At 40.8% G+C, this 14,120-nt stretch overlaps 1 protein-coding gene across 6 annotated transcripts in view; it reads right to left on the bottom strand.

The window, feature by feature from the left end:
• Nucleotides 1-14,120, bottom strand: part of atp8a2 (ATPase phospholipid transporting 8A2) — a 50,197-nt gene that overhangs the window by 15,833 nt on the left and 20,244 nt on the right. For all 6 annotated transcript variants that reach the window (XM_028569568.1, XM_028569570.1, XM_028569569.1 and 3 more), the window contains 3 exons: nt 13,272-13,410; nt 12,405-12,469; nt 1,800-1,972 (listed from right to left, as the gene is read on the bottom strand). In XM_028569568.1, the coding sequence (XP_028425369.1) occupies nt 1,800-1,972; nt 12,405-12,469; nt 13,272-13,410 (377 nt within the window). The remainder of the gene's footprint in view (nt 1-1,799; nt 1,973-12,404; nt 12,470-13,271; nt 13,411-14,120) is intronic.

Raw genomic sequence — 14,120 nt, 5'->3', positions numbered from 1 at the left:
AACTTTTCTGTAATCTTTGTTTTGGTTCAGTTTTATCTCATCTGGCCTCTAATAATTATTCAAATTAAAGAATCTGAGCAAAAAAAATCCGTCGGAAGCACCAACCTACAGTACAAAATACAAATATCTACTAGAGTCAAGATTTGTTCCTGATTTCTTACTTTGATAAATATAAAAGTTTTTTTTCTACAAAACCCTTTTTGGAGCCAAATCTCTCAAATGTTAAATATTGTCTAAACACAAGCAGCTGTACAAGAACTAACTGCTTATATAAAAGATGGCCAAAAAAAAACAAAATGTTTTGCTCAAAGGGTAAATCTTGGGATACACTTAAAGTAATGCTGGTGATCCTATTGAAAAAGGGTTAAAACCTTCAAAATGTGCGAAAACGCAAACCTCAGGCACTCATGCATAGAGGAGCAACCTGATGAAGACCTTATTTATGAATAAGCTATGTATCTAATGAAGGCTTTTCATCCAAACTCCACCATGCTCCTCTACAGTTGAGTACCTCAAGCTTGCTCTTTTGCACGCATTTCAAAAGCGGCAACATTTTGCTTTAAATCAGGAACTCCCTTTGAATCAGACCATTTGATGTTGGATACCCAGCCCTAACCAGGGTAGCGAGAGAGATGTAAAGGGGAGGAGGAAGTAGGGAAGGAGAGATGTGCACATAAAGAGAGCGATGGAGTGAAGGATAGAGGAAAGGAAGCTGGAGGCTGTTTGCAAGGCCTGTGAGACCTGAGTCCGGATATGGCCTGGATATGCAAGGGAGAGTCAATTACTTCCCTCCTGGCTGCACACACACATGTATGCGTACGATCACACACATAGGAGAGTGGAAACTCTTTTGTTAAACATCACAGATGGTGCTGAGTGGAACATGACCAAAAAAGGGAACAAGCAGTAAACATTCTATGAACAGAGTGCACTTTGTATGAATGGAAATAATGGCAATGTCTGTGTGTGTGTTGGTGCCCATTCCTAGGGTGCCAACTGTAAGTGAGTCATTGCTTTGACATTTCCAAGCGGCGTAGTGTATTACATTACTCCTGCTGTGCACCAGGACAGGCTTTTATCATTCTCGTTCATTTGCTGACCGTGTGCAACCGACAACCTTTATATACATGCATGCAGATATACAGGCCTGCACGTGCACACACACTGACACTCTCTTTATCAAACAAACGGGTGAGAATTAATCTGTATATGGTGATACTCAATGGATCTTTTTTTTTCTTCAAGTGCTTGTGTGCATTTTTTTTTTTTTTTTTTTTTTTTTTAAATATAGGTGCCTCCAGTTGCTGATTGGCTTACTTTATTAAAAAAAGAGCAGTCTGAGGATTTTAACCACAATGACACCCACTCTCACCAACCTTCTCCTGCCAACATGCAATAAAGCTTTTGACAGTCATTAGGATTAATTTCATAGATGATGTCCAAGGTGTCATCACAGCTCACAACCTCACCTTTGCCTGAGGAAGACCATTTGTGGTCATTCTTGTCATGTCTGAGTAGAATTAAAGAAAACCTTGGGTACAGGTGCAGGACATTAAGCAGCTAGACAACAAGGCTTTGCTGTCGACTTTGTCCGGACTTCTTGCAGACACATTTGTTTCAGTTTTTTGGTCACAAGTTTTGGTCAAGATAGACCCAAGGTAAAGCACTGAATTTTAATATTTTTGTCTTTTGTAAATTCAGAATTCCTAACTTTTCCTGCTTTTAAGACTTGTGCAGATACTCTGCAATAAAAGTTTGCTTATGCATTCGTATGTGTGGGATGAATGAGTCTTCCCTACCGGCAGCAGATGACAGCCTTGCAGGACAACGCCAAGTCAAGGAAGGCCTGGCGAAGCTCGAAGGACAGTGCATATTTCAGCGTCTGACCATCGATGATCAGCGCCAACTCATTTTCCTTCCTCAGAGAGTCGCCCAGGGATGAACAGTGAGTCGTCAGAGTGGCACGAGTAGCCTGCAAGAAGGCAGAGACACAGAGACGAGGGTTTGGGGTCTTTCTTAGATCTTTAAAGGAAGATTGACTAGATATTCTACATGTCCCCTCCCAAAACTAAGCTTCAGAGACTAGTTTGACAGTTTCACACATCATCAACATGCTTTTACTGACAAGCTTTTATCTTCAACATTTTTTCTACAGTTGGTTCAAGTCAGCAACATACAACACACATCAGTGTTCATAAGGATGGATCAGGAAATGCTGTTGGCTTACAGTGAAAACCAAACCTCTAACCCTGAACCTAACCACTAACAATCCTTATCTGTACCCTAACCAATCATAAATCTAAATCTCACCCTGAAAATGTATGTTTTTCTGATGCGATCTGGCAGCGGCCCTTTCAAGTGATGGCATTTTCAGGTTTTATGTTTTTGTGGAAATGTAAGTGGTGGAAATACAAATCACACACATCAAAACACGCAGACAATTTGTTGAAAGGTCAAAACCACTGACAGTAAATGGAAGACATATGCTCCTGGTTGAACGGGATGCTTTCATCTGGGGAAAGAATTTGCATCTGTGTACACTAAACAATAAAGAATGCCAATATAAAGTTCACAGTTGTTCCAGACAACATCCCAACACGCTGATGCTACAAGGTCCCAGGGGCATGTTGAACCATGACATCAAATCTGAAATCACACCACAGAGAGAGAAAATATGCAAAAGAACACACAACTAGAGGAAGAAGATAAAAAAGAAATGAGGACTAATGTTGTGGTGGGGTAAAATGCATCATTCATGTCTAACAGCAAAGTGTAAGTGTGTGTGTGTGTGTTTGTGTATATGCCAGCTTGTCTGCAGGGCAGAAGTTTGGGGGCAGTTTTGACTGAGTTCTTGATAATAGAGGAACAGGGATTAATTGAGAAAATAAACATCCCACAGCGTTGTAATGAATTCCATGTGGAGGAGCAGGCACGCTACAAGCTACCACACACACACACACACACACACACACACACACACACACACACACACACACACACACACACACACACACACACACACACACACACACACACACACACACACACACACACACACACACACACACACACACAAAATGTAAAACAGAATTTCTGCTGATTATCCAATCCAAAGAAATAAAAAAATTTAAAAGTAACAACTTTTAGCTTTCAATTATGAATTGTTATTAAACCATGTAAGAACAGTGAAAAATAAGGTTATAAGTATTTAACAGTTCCAGCTTGTTCCAGCTGACTTCATGTTTCTAAAAGCTCTTTACGTTAAGGCGATCACCTGGTGAATTCAGGTTAAAGATGATTAAAGTAACTCCAACACTAATCAGATGTTTTATCCATCAAGTGTTATTCAATACTGTAGATAACAACTCACTAACCGTCTATCTAGGGACAGTTTTCTACATGTGGAATTCAGCTTATGCTTTAAACACATAATAAACAAGGAATGACGCAAAATGAAATGCCCCATGACAGAACCTGTTTGGGCAATTCAACTAAACACATGGCAATCAGATACACAAGACCAAACTCTAGACACAAAAGTACACAAACATTTGAAAATGTGGCTGCGTTTAGAATCTACACAGTCTCTCTCACAGTGGGTTACTGGCGGCCATCAGACCTGAGAGAGTCCGGTGACCCGCAGAGAGATGAGCCCTCTGTCCACAGGTCAGCATGTGCAAGAGACAACACAGCAAGCAAGCAAGCACACACTCAAACACAGACACACAAATACATATATATATATACACATGTATGTAACACAATCATAACAACAATGCGGTCTCTCTTCTTCTTGCCAAATAGCGATGCAGACATACACACAAGTGTGCCTCCTCTTCCCAAAAATTCCCTGGTCTTGTTTTCTCAGCCTGAGGCTGTGTGTTTTTCTTTGTGTGCCGGAATTCCTGTTTGCATTCACCTTTTTCCCCAAACAGCGGAAAGGAAAACAAAAACATAATGAAAGGATTAAAGGAGATTACAGGTTGTCAGAGTCCTAAAACTCAAACTGTCTGTGTGTGTGTGTGTGATGTGCATCGGTTTTTACAGAGGAGTAAAACACGTGTGTGCATGTATGAGTGTGTCTGTTTGCATGTAAGCGCACAGGGGTTGTGTGTATGTGTACATGCCGAGCATGTGTGAGAGATGAGAATCTGACAAAAAAGAACTTTTCCCTGCTTGTCCATCACAGAGGAATGGACACAAAAAGCCTCCGCAGCAAAATACTAAGTAAACAGGACGTAAGTGAAAAATGATTGTATAAAAACACTGCACTTGACACATATTTGGGGTGTTGGGTGTTGATGCTTAAATTCTTGCACAACTTTCTGTATGGGTCGTAATTCTGTAAAGCTCTTTCCAACATGATATGAGCAGATGTGTGAGGGGACAGCTTCAAATTCCACCGACTGTGCGAGTTATTTAGAGGATTAGAATAATGGCTTTGTTGCTAGTTGTACCAAAAATCGACATTATAAAAAGGCCCTAGAGGAGAGAGTCACAAACAAATAAATGCAAACACTTCACCAGCCTAGCAGTGAGCTGCTAATACAACACAGTGACTTGTTGCAACAGGTCCAATCAAAGCTTTAGCGGCGGCTAAGATAACCCGGGATAATAACCAGGATAAGTCTGCAGGGAGCTATAGAAGACTAAAAAGGTTACTAAGGTACAAACACTAGTTAGCTCTTAAAGCTAACGGGCAGCCTTTACTCAAGTACAGCAACTCCAGACCTAACTGTAACCCTAATGAGAAAGAACAGTGTCTTAACATGAAAAGAAACAGTGCACAAAAGGTCCACTATGATCTGTTAACACTTTCTCAAAGAGAGCAAACATGGGACCAAAGAAAAATCCATTACTATGTAACTTTCATCTTTCTCACGCTAAATTACCTGCTATTTCTGGAGACCTTAGAGGAAAAGATTGCTTAACGCTTTGATTGCCCTAGTTGCAATATGACAGATCTCATTAGCAAACATTGTTATGTTCCAAACTAAATGTTTATTTTTCATATGCATCGGAGCTCAAAATGGGCAGAAAGACAGACACACACACACACACACACTTTGTAAACCATGTTCACAGGCCCTTCTGCATGGAATTTTATCGGGTTTATATTTAGATCACAAAATGGAAGGGCATGGAGGCGGTTTGAGATATCACAGGTCACATTCTCTCATTGCATACTTTACCATAGAAAAAAAAAAAAAACACACACTAATTATATATATATATATTCTAGATTCTAGGCCTTACTGACACAGAGTTACAGAGGCTAGAATGGAGATTTTTTATTTCTGTCCAAGTTATAAATCTGTAAAATTATTAAAATACACTGCTGTAAACACATCTGACAGGTAACAGACAACACAGCATTAGCCACGTCTCAGCTTACTACAGAAAAAAATTCAGAAGCTAAAAGACTCAAAAATGGATTTTATATGAATTCTTTTCTACAAATATTTCTGTGCGTTTTTTTATTTCTATTTGCAAATAAAAAAGCCAAAAAACTACAAAATACAACACTTCTCAAATACACAAACAAACCCACATCAATCACCTTTCCAATGATATCAGGTACACCCCTGAGTGTCAAAGTATATGGGAGCTGTACCACTTTTAATTTGGGTATGACATTTAGACCAAAAAGCATGCATTTCAAGTGTTTCTTCAGCCACTTCTTTCTACAACAGTCGAGAACCCTTTTGCAATTATGTAAGCAAATAATGTAATCTGAAAACTGCTGCCCTGGTTAAAAAAAACAATACAACTGATCTCAGCAGGTATTGTGTCTGGAATGGAAATTTCTAAGTGACCCCAAACTTTTGACCGGTAGTATGTGTGTGTGTGTGTGTGTGTATATATATATATATATATATATATATATATATATATATATATATATATATATATATATATATATATATATATATACACACACACACACACACACACACAAGTTTTAGAACACCCCAATTTTTCCAGGTTTTTATTGAAATTCATGCAGTTCAATGTCTTATTGTACTCTGAAATGAAAGAATAGAACAAATGAACAATTTAAGTTAAAAAATAAATCATGGAATCAATTTATAAACCAAATTGTATTCTAAATTTTTGACTCATCAAAGTAGCCCCCTTTGGCAGATATAACAGCTGAACACACTCGTGGCATTCTTTCTACAATGGAAATCAAATATTCTTCAGAAATTTCTTCCCAACTCTGTTGCAGAAGTTCCCATAAATGTGTGACACTTGTAGGTTGCTTTGCTTCCACTTTTCTGTCCAGTTCATCCCAAACCAGCTCAATGGGGTTTAAGTCTGGTGACTGTGCTGGCCACTCCATGTTTTTAAGCTTACCATCTTGTTATTTTTTGCTAAGGTAGTTCTGGCATAGCTTGGACTTATGTTTTGGGTCATTATCTTGCTGTAGGATGAACCCCTGACCAACTAGGTGCATACCAGAGGGTACTGCATGGCGCCGCAAAATGCTGTGGTAGCCGTTTTGGTTCAGGGTGCCTTTCACTGTACAAATCACCGACCCTGGATCCAGCAAAACAGCCCCAGACCATCACGCTTCCTCCTCCATATTTGACAGTTGATGTCACACACTGAGGAACCATCCTCGACGGTGTACAAAAATCCTGCGTGATGAACCGAAGATTTCATTTTGATTCATCAGTCCATAGCCCCTTCTTCCAGTCTTCAGTAGTCCATTGACGAGGTTTCTTGGCCCAGGCAAGCCTCTTTTTCTTATTCTGACGTCTTAGCAATGGCTTTCTTGCTGCAACTCGACCTATCAAACCTGCAGCTCGAAGTCTTCTCTTTACAGTTGAAACTGAGACTTGCTTATTACGACAAGTATTAAGCTGTTGTCCTGTGAGCCGTCTATCACGCAAGCTGTTGACTAGGGTTGGGTACCGAAACTCGGTGCCAATAGGGAACCGGTGCCGACGTAAACGGTAGTAACGAGACCGAATAAGAACGAAAGTTTCGGTGCCTCATTTCGGTGCCTGACTTTACACTACACCTGACAGCATGTAACGTTAGCCTACCTTTAGCTAGCAGCTGGATTAATCACGGTTAAAATGCTGACAGCTAACGTTAAACATTGTAAAGTGTGACTGTATTTCACTGTGGAGGACTTCAACAGCGGGATGTAACAGTCTGCACTGCAGCGCAGCAGCTGTCGCAATTCATAGATATACAGTATGTTTATATGGTCGGAATTAAACAACACAGACGGTGCGTTCACTTGCAGCTGCCGTTGTCGGAATTAAACAACACAGATTCACTTAAAACTGGTAGCCTCGTGGTGCATTGACAGTAATTGTAAAATACCCTTTTCCCATCTGGGGTTCAATAGCAATTTACTGGTGAAATAAGTTATTGTTATAGTTATTACGTTATTATTAAATCTTTAATTTTGACCATGGCCTTAGCAATAAACAAGTCACTGACTGTTGTTTACTACCCTTATTTTTTTTTTTTTTAACTTTATTGAAAAGTACCGGTTCAGGCACCGTTTAGGCACCGGCACCGTTTTAAAAGTATCAATTTAGCACCGGAATCGAAAAAAAAAAAAACGATACCCAACCCTACTGTTGACTGTCAGAAACTTGTCTTCTGATTCTGTTGTGGCTTTGGGTCTGCCAGACCTCTTCCTGTCAGAGTTTCCCCCAGTTTCTAAGTGCCTTTTGATGGTGAAGAATACTGTACTCACTAACACCTTAACTTTCTTTGCAATTTCTCTGTAGGAAAGACCAACATTCTTAAGTGTTATGATGGTCTGTCTCTCTTCCATTGTTAATTGCCTTTTTCCTGCCATTTTTATGGCAACACTACTTTCTGCAGTACAATACTGTTCAAATAATGCTCACGAGGGTATGGTACCACAGTGTGTTCCAACAATACTTTTATACAAACAGAGGGGGTTGTAAGTAATCCAGACAAGTTGGAGCACCTGTGGGAATTGGTAGCACCAACTTTCAAAGCTTGATCAACCTCCATTGCTGCAGAACAGCTTTACCATGTTAACCCATTTCTTGTTCCCTGAAAAAGGCCTTTTTGTAAAATACTGAAATGTACATTATTTTTCAGTTTTGGGTAACCTTACTTTTTTTTTTTTTTTAAATCTCAGGCAGTTCACCACTTACCTTTGTACCATTTCAAGCTATTCAATGGACTTGAACTGCTAAAATTTCAATAAAAAAAACTAGAAAAATTGGGGTGTTCTAAAGCTTTTGACCAGTAGTGTATATATAAATAAATGCACACACAGGGAGGATCGGGAAAGCCAAATGTTGATCCGATCCAGGCCACCCTCTCCATTCAAAGAGAGCTTAATCGCTATTGCCATCATGACAAATGTACATAGGCAGAGCAGAATATATACAAAAAAGCACTAAGCAAGATAAATGGGAAAAGGTACAAAGAAAAGGGGGACGACGAAGGACAAGGAGTGTTAACTAGACTCGGGGGAAAGAGAGAGAGAGAGAGAGAGAGAGAGAGAGAGAGAGAGAGAGAGAGAGAGAGAGAGAGAGAGAGAGAGAGAGAGAGAGAGAGAGCGCGCTGCGGAGTGAAAAGAAGACAGAGAAAGACATGCTCATATCGGAAGTGCAGATTCTGTCACCACTGAGATTTAATATACCATTTAATTATCAGGCAGGGCATCTGTGCAAACACCCACATCTTCTGCTGCCTGAGCCAGAATCACACACACGCAAAAAAAATAGAAACAAACGTGGACTTTAACAGTGGGAGGCCTGATGTTGAAAAACTATTAAAAATTGAAAAAAGATAGAACAATAGAGCATGCAAGTTGAGGCGCTACAACGTGTGTGTGTGTGTGTGTGTGTGTGTGTGTGTGTGTGTGTGTGTGTGTGTGTGTGTGTGTGTGTGTGTGTGTATAAAGATGATTAATGAGCAGAAGAGAGATGTTGTTTGTTTAAGAGTTGTACTGCGGGCAGCATGACGGGGAGAGGGGGATTGTGGGAAAGTTAGATGTAATGTATATTCGGAACTATCAAGCTGATCAGTGTCATGTGCCACTGCATCTAGGGTAAATAGTGTGAGTGTGTGTGTGTGTGTGTGTGTGTGTGTGTGTGTGTGTGTGTGTGTGTGTGTGTGTGTGTGTCTCAGATTCAGAGACAAAAGTAAGAGGGAAAAAAAGGAGGCATTACATTCGTATGCTTGTGTCCTTCAGTACTGACTAAACAGAAGGAGACAAGGCAAAGATTTGTGCGAGTCTGTGTGTGGCATGTGATCTGAAGGTGACAGATGGCGCTTGTCACAGCTTCAGTGGTCGCAAACCGTTTACCCAGGAGGCATTGCTCACAGGGTTTGTTTTGATGAGGAGAAGCACCAAAAGGAGATCGCATTACCACTCACTCATCGCCCTCACATGGCTTGGCCCCCTTTTTCTCCCCCTTTCTTTCTCTATCCAGATTGTCTATCTCATTCATGAAGCACAATAAACACTCCCCATTTTTATTCACGAACACACTCCTGCACTTCCACTGAGATAAATACACATATTTTGTTGCTTATTCATGCTCTTCCTCTGACTCTCTCTCTCACACAAAGTTATTTTAAGTGTGAGATAAGTGCTGTACTGAGGAGTGTGTTGCTTTCATCCACACAGACCACCAGTCACAACCAGAGCTCTCTGAAGTTGTCTTGATTGACAGGCATGACTGTGACACCACGTGCACACACAAGCATGCTAAATTCATATATGAGAATGTTTCTTTTCTTACATCCATCTGTCCAAATATCAAAGATCTAGATGTGTGTGTTTTTAAAAGGAAGAGAAAATTGGATATCTGATCTGACAAATATCTGATTGTCTTTGGGATGCCATTACTGTATTTGTGTATAAGATTCAGCATTCATTACTCTCTTTTTAAAAAACTTTTATTGGGTTTTGTTGCAGCAGTTTTTCCATGTTGTTTATTCTGTCTCATGTTTGCTGTGTTGCATTTACACCCACTTGAAAGTGTGCTACAAATGCACCGGGCTCTGAAGCATACTGTAGATCATGAACTGACACATGGTTTATGTTTCATGAACAGCTGTCCCTCTCCTCTTTCCTGTCTCTTTGTGCCATACAGAAAGGTGTTAGTACAACTATTTTACAAAATAAGTGATAATAACCCTGAGCTGGTACAAACATAAAAACGTGCTCAAGGACACATCAGCAGGGTGGACGTTTGCCATTTCTTTGTATTGAGGCCAGGCTTTCCAGCTGAAAGATGGATCCCTAATCCCTGCTGCACCAAGTTGTTTTGAGTTGCTGCTAAATGGAGTGTATTAAACGGAAAGTCTCTGTCTGCATTTTGCATAAGAAAATATTGAAACTGCACCACACAAAATCATATAAAGAATAATCCAGTCATAGGGAGTGTAGTCTATATCCACGACATTCCACTTCCGGGATTGGTCCGTTGCTGCCGGAAATTCCGCCAGATGTCACTCTTTTTGGCCGAACGTCCGTAACCTTCCGCTTTCTTTGTGTTGAAATTTTAAACTCCGGTGGATTTATGAGGACTATGGTTAACTGCTCCTCAGATCTCTTCAGGGTAAATCCAGACAGCTAGCTAGACTATCTGTCCTATTGGAGTTTTCGGTGGCACGACTAAAACAACCTTTGAACGTACACATGTTCCACCAAAACAAGTTCCTTCCAGAGGCTATTTTGCAGCGGCACCGGGCTCCGTCCGGTGCTTAGCTCGGCCAAAGAGGATTGTGATTGGTTTAAAAGACATGCCAATAAACCAGAGCACGTTTTTCTCCCATCCCATAATGCTGTGTGGACCAGCCAGACCTTCCTCAGGCTACTTTACTTAACATCCCCACCCTACTGGAAGTGTCATCTTCAGACAGCAACTCTTAGCACAGGCCTAAAGCCTTCATTGCTACAGTACACCCTGCCTCATTACAAGCCATTCAGCTGTAGAAGAGATTTTCTGCCTGAAAATATTTGTAACGAAAGTTTTCTTTTCTGACGTGTTGCTGCTAAAAGAATACTCTGACTTTAACATAAACCTCTTGTCTTATGTGCTGCTGGATCTACCTAGAAGGAAGAATTTCCCAAAGGGAAGATAGTTATAATATTCCCTGTGGCTGCAATTACAGCTTATAGATATCAAATATGTATAAGAAATAAAATGAAAGAAACAACTTTTTGATGTCATCACCAGTTAGGGCCAAATGCCAAAAGACAGCAATCAGACTGAACTTTTTACTGGATCACAGTATGTGATAAAACATGGAAGACAGGCTGCTAACTACATTTTCTAAACCTTATTAAGATCGAATGCACTTACAGTGCTAACTGTATTAGCTTTCACCCTTTTGTACCAATCACATAATTGTCTATGCCATGGACAATTCTCAGGCTAAAGTACCCGTGTTACCCTGACATTCTATATTCACCCTGTCTATCTCAGTTTACTCAGCATCTAAGTGGCCTTGCACGCTGTCTGGCGTTTGACCAGCCAGACACCACTTTGATGCATCACACAGATTCCAATTGGATCCAATGTTTACCACATAGAGGTCTCTAATGTCGTGTTGATCATGCCATAGACTAATAAAATCCCTCTTTGGGCCCACAAACAGGCACTCATAAACGAATACACACACAAGCACACACACAGTTCTGACACTAAAACTTTATGAGGCATAATCTGCCCAGTCTCACATATAAACAAACTCTGTAAAAGTGAACACACTGTGATTGTATGTGTACAGTATGTGTGTCTAAGTGTAAGCACACATGTGGGAGTCAGGGAGTGTGTGAAAGAGAGACCGACACAGAGACACATGACAGTAATCAAGCCACTCAGGTGGAAACCTGAACGCAAAGACACATAACTTTGTGAAATCTTATTTAAAGATCTCAGATCTCACTAAATGGCAACAGGAACATATGTACATGTCAACACATATACAGTCTGTGCACCGTGCTGGCATTTAGCTAGAAATAGGTTAGTTAAAGAGACACACATAGTGTGGGAATACTGTTTGACATTAATAGTCAGGTACTGTATGTGAATGTTAAGAAAGAGACAGAAGGAAAGGAAAAAGGAAGAGAGAGGGAAAGAAGTGATAGTTCACTACTTGTTTTTTTTTTCCATCCCTTTCTCCAAAAAGGGACACCAGAGACTTTAATTACCTGCACCTTTGAGCACACAAAGAGCCCCACCCACCAATCTGGCTGTGGACCACACCCTAGTTCCCACAGTAACCTGCTTAAGACCCCACCACATAACCCTCTCTCTCCTGTGTACACACACACACACACACACACACACACACACACACACACACACACACACAATACTGTACAAAGTGTAAACAGACGTGAATGAAGGTCTGCAGTAGGAAGAGGAGGGTCTACTCACATCCAGAGAGTCCTCGTTGACGATGATGAGGGACATGTGGTGTGTCACCAGACGGCAAGAGTAACCTGAGAAACAGAAACAGATAGTGGAAGGTAGAGAATGGGGGATGGGAGAGAGATTAGATGTACTCACACCCAAAACAAAGGTGAAAAAAGGGTCTCATGTTCGACTGGATTTGCAAAGTCCTGCTCCATTCTCTCACACAGCTATCTGACTCCATTCTCCTCCATCAGCCTCCAGCCATCATCATATATCTCTATTGTAGTCACTTATGCAAAGTTCAACTACATCATGCAGCAACTAAACACAGCAAAACTACTCACTCACAATTATTCTGAATACTAATAGGTGTAGAGAGCAGTTCAGTTCAGTCTCAGAGGGTTCAGTCTCAGAGGGTGTCCAAACTTTTAAACCAAATTTTGTTTTTATTTGTAAGTGTTGCTTTTGTGGACATCTGCCACAAACATCCTCCACAACTACCAAGAGAAACCATACACACAAATGTAATTTCTGTGCAAATGTAAGCCCTTCTACCCTGCGTATACTGGCCGCTGGAACATTTCACTTCGAGATTGGAGACATGTTTGGCATTTCACAGCCCACATAATGGCCGTTATTCTTCTAGCCGTGATTCAATAAACTTCACAATACGTACAGTTTCCTATATTGCTGCATAACAGGCTGCAGTGACAAGGGGACTTTCACAAGGGGACACTATCACTGGATTTGCCTACATTACTGTCACATACTTCACTAAAAGCACCCTCACAGCTCTTACTTTCCATCTGCTTGTGGCAGAACTGTCCTTCTAATGACTTAAACTCACATTTTGGCCATAGTGTTTATTTTTAAGTGCTTTCCTCTCACCTATGTTGATGGCAGTCTCCTGCTTGTCTCCAGTGAGGACCCAGATCTTGATGTCGGCCCTCATCAGAGTGGCGATGGTCTCTGGCACGCCAGCCTGCAGACGGTCCTCTATGGCTGTGGCGCCCAACAGCAATAAGTTCTGTTGGCGGAACAGAAAGACAGATCAAGATAATTTGAGAAGTAAGATTAAAAAAAGACAGTGAGAACTAAATATGGCCCAAAGGAGGAATCTAGTTTAAAATAAATCATATTTAGGCAACAAATTCAGCCAAACTTCCCCAGCCTGTATGTGAGGGCTCTTTCTCTCCAGAGAACATCATCCATATCTAGTTAGAGGATAAGAATGATGCCAGCAAGTTCAGTTCAGCTGGTACAGCAGCTCATTTTAGACCTCTGTACCAACTCTGTCTCTCCGTGCCAAGAAGTAACCCATTACCTTTCCCCACCTCGGTTTAATTTGTTCAGCATTTAAATGCATGTGTACCCTCATTAGACACACTCGAACGCACACACAAACACTCGCACAGACACACAAGTTAACACTACTGTGTTGTTGACTCCAGTTTTATGGGGCTTTTGGCAGGCTGGTGCAGGTAATTACCCTTGTGGTCTCCCAGTCTGAGCTCCCCTCCTCCTGCTTCCTCTTTTTTTCCTCTTCACTTACTTTTCTCACCTAGACTCTCTACTCTAAATCTTTGGTTTTCCCACCTATTAGTTCAACTTTCTTCTGAAAATCCTAGCATCTGAAAATTTGTCTTATTCCCCATTCAGAGCCATCTTTTCTGATCAACCAATACAAGATTTCCACTATGTCATCCTTTTAGAAAGGAACAGTATCTGTCTTTACAT

This window comes from Perca flavescens, chromosome 22, assembly GCF_004354835.1.
Source record: "Perca flavescens isolate YP-PL-M2 chromosome 22, PFLA_1.0, whole genome shotgun sequence".
Lineage (NCBI taxonomy): Eukaryota > Metazoa > Chordata > Actinopteri > Perciformes > Percidae > Perca > Perca flavescens.
The sequence above is the reverse complement of the archived record's forward strand: the minus strand, read 5'-3'. Positions and strand labels throughout refer to the sequence as shown.